The sequence below is a fragment of the Solanum verrucosum genome, unplaced genomic scaffold (assembly GCF_900185275.1).
Source record: "Solanum verrucosum unplaced genomic scaffold, falcon-dt-bn FXZP01000228.1, whole genome shotgun sequence".
Taxonomy (NCBI): domain Eukaryota; kingdom Viridiplantae; phylum Streptophyta; class Magnoliopsida; order Solanales; family Solanaceae; genus Solanum; species Solanum verrucosum.
The window spans coordinates 2,980,030-2,987,493 of NW_026020210.1; the positions used below are offsets into that span (position 1 = coordinate 2,980,030).

The 7,464-nt window shown below is 29.3% G+C and overlaps 1 protein-coding gene across 1 annotated transcript; it reads left to right on the forward strand.

The window, feature by feature from the left end:
- Nucleotides 1-914: 914 nt before the first annotated feature.
- LOC125830477 (dehydration-responsive element-binding protein 3-like) lies at nt 915-1,694 on the forward strand. Its single transcript, XM_049509673.1, has one exon. It carries the CDS (start codon nt 934-936, stop codon nt 1,582-1,584), a length of 651 nt encoding a protein of 216 aa, XP_049365630.1. The 5' UTR covers nt 915-933; the 3' UTR covers nt 1,585-1,694.
- Nucleotides 1,695-7,464: the final 5,770 nt, after the last annotated feature.

Sequence of the window (7,464 nt, forward strand, 5' to 3'; positions counted from 1 at the left end):
GTCCTAATTTAATTGATTACCTTTAAAAAGAGGAAAAACTTTTGAAATTTTTAATCTAAAATAAGTCATAAGTATTTATATTGATATATAATAATTTCATCAAGGATAAAATTAATAATTTTAAAATAAATTATTACGAAATATAAAAATTCATTATTTTTTGAAACTAAATTAAAAAAAATCATATAAATTGAAACATAATACCCCCTTCATTTTAAAAAAATGATTTCGTTTGACTTGACACGAAACTTAAGAAAATAAAGAAAACTTTTCAATTTTGTAATCCTAAATTAAAATTAAGTCAAATATATCAAAATGTGTTTTAACTTTGTGACCTTAAACCTGCCATATGAAAAGTTAAAATTAAAGTATTACCGAAAAAGGAAAGTCGTTCTTTTCTTTTTGAAACGAAAAGAATAATACTCCCTCTATTTTCAATTTATGTGACTTACTTTCTTTTTTAGTCAGTTCCAAAAATAAAGACACATTTCTATATTAAATAACAATTTCACTATAAAATGTATATTTTATCCTTAATAAAATGATTTACAGCCACATAAATTTCTATCATTCATTTTGTACCACAAATTTTAAAAGTCTTCCTTTCTTTTTGAACTCTATGCCGAATCAAACTACCTCACATAAAATGAATTAGAGACAATAATATTTACTAACTTTTATACATTACATAATTTTTGACGAAGGATATGCACCGAACCACCTTTCACCTACGGTTGCTACGCGCATGTCTCTGTTTTGACAGCTACTTCATCCTTTATGTTTCTCTTTTATTCTCGTTAGTATGATAATTCGAATTACACTAATTTTTTCTCTCACTCCTCTTCTCTTCATATATATGTCCCTACTTTTTTGGCATTCGATACATACTTCTCTAACCATCTGTGCAATGTCCATTTGAATCACCGTTAATTAATGGCGGAACTTGTACAATCATCTCTCATTTCCGTGTCAAAAATAGAGGAACCAGAAGAGAAAGAGAAACGAATGGAAAAGCGAAGAAGAGATGAATCTTACCCAGTATACAGAGGAGTTCGAATGCGAAGTTGGGGAAAATGGGTTTCTGAAATTCGACAACCGCGTAAGAAATCACGGATTTGGCTAGGTACTTATCCAACCCCTGAAATGGCTGCAAGAGCACATGACGTTGCTGCGCTTAGTATTAAAGGGAATTCAGCAATTCTCAATTTTCCTCAACTCGTTGAATCGTTGCCTCGTCCAGCTTCAATTTCACCTAGAGATGTTCAAGCTGCTGCTGCTAAAGCAGCTGCTATGGATGAACTAAATTCCTCTGTTTCTTCATCTTCGACATTGAGTAAGTCGATGGAGGAGACGATGACAGTAGCAGCAGCATCTGAAGATCAGTTAGGTCAGATTATTGAATTACCGAATTTGGAAGGAATTTTTGAGTCGGAAAAGATGAAGTTGAGTGACTCCGGTGAAGGATGGGTTTACCCCCCGCCGTGGGGGGAATTTGAGGACGAATTTTGTGGGTATTTCTTTGAGCATACCGCCATTGGAGAGAGTTTAATTCCTAGCAAATTCGAGACGATGAAATGGGCTTGATTATTGTAATCAAACACAATTGTGTGACCCTTTTAGATTGATATGCTCTGTTCATATTCACAATTCTTCTTCTTTCATGTTTGAATGTAAATAAAACACTATTTTAATTATCGACCCGCATATTCTCCTATCTACGATCATGTCCTCGGTAAATTGTAGGTGCATCATGTATGGCTAATCACCTCTTTTACTACTTTTTCAACCTATCTTTGCACCCATCGTAGCAATCCTCTCACACCTTCTCACTGGTGCATGAGAACATGTCTTCTTTACAAGTAGGGGCAGAGCTAGAAGTCTGGATTGGGTTTGATCAAATTCAATAATTTTTGCTCAAATAATGTATTTATATAAAGAAATTTATTAAATATGTATGAATATTAAGTTAAGAGCTCAATAATAAATATTTGAAATCATCCTTATAAAATTTGAAACTTATAAAGTTAAAATTCTGATTTTACCACGGTCCTTTTATGACTTCACTTTTAACATTAACAAAATCTTTTTGTACTTGTTATCGTTATCAAACGGAGCTCTAGCAACATGAATTGATGGGATTAAATATATCAATATGTATAATAGAATTGTGATGTGTAGTCATGTTGCTTTTGTGGTTGGGCATTGTGCAAAAATTTTGCATTGCCTTTGAATTGACAACTTGAAAGTAATTAATGCAACAGAATGGAAGGCCAGCCTCAGCATATGCTGTCTTCTAATGTCCAAATTAGTTTCTATAATCTTGATTTAGCAACATGTTCCTTGCGTGCTATTTATGTAGTAAGAGTGGTTTGACAACTCGTTAGAATTATGCAAGTATTAGTCATAACTCTAACCAGTTAAGAATGATGTTTACATTTGATAGTTGGTTTTAATTTGGCTAGTCAAATTTCTGTTCTAAGAGAATCTATGATTCTTTCTTTCTATAAATATATAACTAAGAATAGAAGAGAAATGGGTAGGGGCTCTATATACAAGGATCAAATTCCATAGGCCTCTTGCCATGTCATTTTCACAACTTCAATTTAATACTTGCCCATTGTTGACTAGTATTTACTATTGTGTTTACTTCTCAACAACTTATTTTTTGAATTGAGTTTTCATCGTTTTGCTTCCTTGATGGACTCAAACCCATAATTTAGTTAGAATTGAATGTGAACGATATTTATCATCTGAACAACTCTCAACAACTACACTGGTTAATTTTATCGTTAAAAAAAAGTAATTACTCGTCTCCTAGCCTAGCCCCCCCCCCCCCCCCCCCCCCAAACCAAAAAAAGAGTAAAATAATAAATAAATAAATAAAATAAAATTCAAGTGATTTTGACATCACAGTACAATATTAAGTAGCACATAGCAAATCTCCAAATAAGTCCATGAGGTGATGAGACGTTTATGTGACCATGTGCAACTTAGTTCAAGAAGAGTCTAGGAGGATATGTGGAACTTAGTTGTCACATTGATAATTGAAAGAAAAAAAACTACATAAATGTAGAATATTTTTAATAACGTCAAATTATTGGAGAGATTGCGTACTAAGCTCAAAGCTGACAATATTTACAAAATAACTTTTGATTGTGTTAGCTCAACTGTTAACATCAGAGCCAATTGTTTAAAGAGATTAATATGAAGATACCAGAGTAATGAGGTGAGGCTTCACTTGTTACTTTGTTCATTCGAGATGCACAACAAATAAAAGCTTGTGTTGATAAAGTTTTCATAATCATAAATTTTCTGATGATATATGGGTGACACATAATTAGTACTACATGTATACATTGGTAGATCATATGAAATTTAGTTATGTTTGAAGGGTTTGGTAATGAATTATGTGAAACTTACTTTGAAGAGTAGATTGATAATTAAAGATGCAACCGAAGTCTAAGATTAATAATTAAAAAAATATAACTACCTATAAAATGTAGGAATACCAAAAAAAGAATTGAGACACTGATTAAATCCTTTCTATGCATGGTGACATTGAGTATTAATAAAAAAAAAGGGCAAATTACAGAAATCACATACTTTTAAGGTAAAATTACAATATATCCCTTAAAAAATTGTAATTACAGAAATCCCTCAAACGGATACAATAATATAAGCGTTGATACATTAATCTGATGCGCGAGATACATTAACCGTTAAGTAAGATACATTACATTTTATACATGATACACTAATCTGATGTACATTTTATACATGATACATTAATCTGATGCGCGAGATACACTAATACGATGCGCGAGATACATTAATCTAATGTGCGAGATACACTAATCTGATGCGCGAAAATGAGGGATTTTGGAGATTTGTAAAACTTATAGAGGATAATGGTAATAAGTAAACTAAAAGGGGGGATTTATGTAATTTTTCCTAAAAACAATTTATATATTAACTCTGTGTATTAGTAGTTATTTGTTTGATACACTTTTTCATGCTATGTATAACTAATGCTTGCATTTGTTAAAAATATGTTTTATAAAAATATAATATTAAAATATTTATGATAATTATTACTCTTCTTCTGTTTCAATTTACTTGACCTACTTTTCTTTATAGTCTATTTAAAAAAGATTTCCCTTTCTTTGTTTAACAACTTTTTAGTTTCAACTTTTTACCTGACATGTTAAAGACCATAAAATTAAATAACATTTTGATACATTTAACATATCTTTAATTTTAAATCACAAGATTTAAAAGTCTTTTTTACTTTCTTAAATTTCGTATCAAGTCAAAATAAGTCAAAAATATCTTGAATATGAAAAATATATTAGATTTTGAAATGGAGAAAATGCACATGTAAATTGACTATAATCATCTATGAAATGTCACAAAATACTTGAAATGTGCGCGAGAAATAATTGGTGAAATTTCTCATATATTACTATGAATGACATCAAAATACTTTGTAGCACAATTATCAAAATTAAGAAAAAAAGAGTTTCATTTTTGCCTAATTTACAAGTAGAACTATCAAAGACGGTTATTGAAAGTTGATTTTTATTTCTCAGTAAATCAGAATTTGACAAATGAGACAATATATAATAGAATTTGAATGTCCTAGACGCTTATGTCAAATCTCAGTATTACTAACTTTAGGAGTACAAACTAAAGATGGAAGGAAAAATCACCCCATATACACTTTTAAGAATAAATATTACGGGTTTTAAACCTACTTTTAAAAATTTCTTGCTTATAACAGATTATTTACGGGCAATGACATATCAGTTAAATTTAATTTAATTTTAAAATTAAATTATATTTATTTAATAAATTATATTTATTTAATAAATTATTAATCTATTTAATAAATTATTTATCTATTTATAGTTTTTTTATTATTAATTAATAATAGATAATTAATTTGATTTTTCATCCTTTTTTAAAAAACTAAAATTTTCAGTTACCCAATTTTAGGGATTTCCTTTCCTTGTTTACCGTTACTATTCTCAATCATCGATCACACCACCATCCCACACGTTTCTTCACTCCCACACGACTCAACCCACAACCCACTATCAAACTTTCTCCATTCTTTCTCATCTAGTCCAACATCAAAATCGATTACCCATCTTACCCACAATTATTCATCATCATGTCTAAGAAACGAATTGAAACTCCACGAAAGAGCCCCAGATTTGAGGAAATTTCAACTGATGATGCTCATGCTCCATCGTTTAATATATTATCTCAAACACTCCGTCTAAAACTGTTCAAATTCCGGCCACCGGTGATCCATCTCGTTCGAAGAATAAAAAAGATAAAAGTAATGAAGAAAACCAAAGTGCGACTACGGCAAATCAAAGGGGGAAGAAGAGGAAGGGGAAAAAACTTGTTGAAACCCCTCCAGAGTATGATTCCGACTCAGATTCAAATTTTGTTGGTCAAACAAAAAAGAAGAAAACAAAAAAAGCAACAAAGGTTGAAGTCGTTGAAACATCAAAACCTTATACAATAAGAAAAACAAAAAAGGATGAACCGGAATTACCAAAATCCAAAAAGCCCAAAAAAGTGGTTAAGGTAAGTAATTTATTTAATTTATTTTTCACATTACTCAAAATAGTTATTTTTTATATCACATTATTATTATTATTATTATTATTATTATTGTTGTTGTGGTTTTCAAATTTTTGTTTTTCTGAAATTTGTTCCAAATCATCTGAATAAAATGTTTATGCATTTGATTATAAATTTTAAATGATGTATTTTGTATGAATTATGATACAACATTGATATGCCTATGAGTTATTAATTTTGTTTTCAAATTTTATGATCTTATTTAACAACTATGTATTCTATAGGTACTCCTGGAATTTTTTGAATAATAAGTGTATGAAGTGTGTGTGAATAATATATGTATGGAGTGTGTGTGAATAATATGTGTATGCAGTGTGTGTGAAATGTGAATATAATGTATGTCATATTTTTTTATAAATATTGTGTATAAAATGTGTGTGAAATGTGAACTATGGTTATTGCTGGAAAGAAAATTGTGTATACAGTGTGTGAATAATATGTGTATGCTGTGTGTGTGAAATATGAATATAATTTATGTCATTTCTTTATACATATTGTATATATGAAGTGTGTGTGAAATGTGAACTATGGGTACTGCTGGAATGAAAATTGAATTCTATGTGTGTGAAGTGTGTGTGAAATGTGAAACTATTAAGTTATGTATGATTTGTGTATTGTAACTGAATAATATGTGTATGAAATTGATATTTCTGTATGAAACTGAATAAATATATGTATGAAGTATCTTTTAATGTAGTATACACAATTTTATTTTATAGGAAAGGAAGAGACACACGTTGGTCTTCATGTACCAACATGAATGTGTTTGCTGATCTTTTGACTTTTCTTGGGCAAGAGAGATTTCAACAATTTCTCGAAGAAACATCTTTTGGTTTATTCTATGACATGCACCATATAAAGTTCAATATCAACTACTGTGGCATTTGATGATTCTTGAAAAAGAAAATGTTCGAGACGACATGTTTGTTATTAAAATAAACGGTACAGAATTACGATTCGGAAACAAGGAATTTTCGTAAAGAAATCTAAATTAACTTTCTTTTGATCTAAAAAAACCTGCACACCAACATCATTGTGGATTCTAACAAGTGGACATCTATCATTTACTAAATATTTTATCTCTAAATCATTTATATTAGTATCTTTCATAAGTTGCGATGTTATCGCACTTACTAGACCACTATAAAGACTAGAAGAATCGTATATAACCCCCTCCATTTGAAAATTGACATAATTCCCTGTTTCATAAAAAAAAATACAAATTAGTCTCACATTATAAACAAACAATTCGAAATACAAATATCATTCAGACAGACAGAACATTACAAAACAATTTTTATATTCAATCAAAAAACATTTTCATACAAATATCATTCAAATAGTACAATCCAAACACTTTCATACTATTTTAATACAACTTTCATACATCAAATATGTACATTTTTTTTTACGAAAATACTTCATTAATGTCACACAAATTTATACAAAAATGTCAACAATAAAATTTCAAAATTAATACAACCTTAAAACACTTATCATACAATTCGTCGAAATTTCAAATAACTTTTTTTTTCCAGATTACTGGACACGCTTTCATACAAATTTCATACTTTCTTAATATACATTTCATACATATATCATTAAGACAACTTATTTCATAACAACTTTCAAACTCACTTAATACACATTTCATACAACAAATGATCATACATTACAAATATCTATATCTTATCGTACCAACTAATTCATTTTTAACTCATAATTACTTCAGAAATGACAACATCTAATATAACACACTAAAATTTATAATTTAATACCAACTTAAAACACTTGTTATACAATTCGTCA

What these genes read in the sequence shown, in the direction of transcription:
- LOC125830477 (XM_049509673.1), top strand. Translation starts at nt 934, where the DNA reads ATGGCGGAACTTGTACAATCATCTCTCATTTCCGTGTCAAAAATAGAG.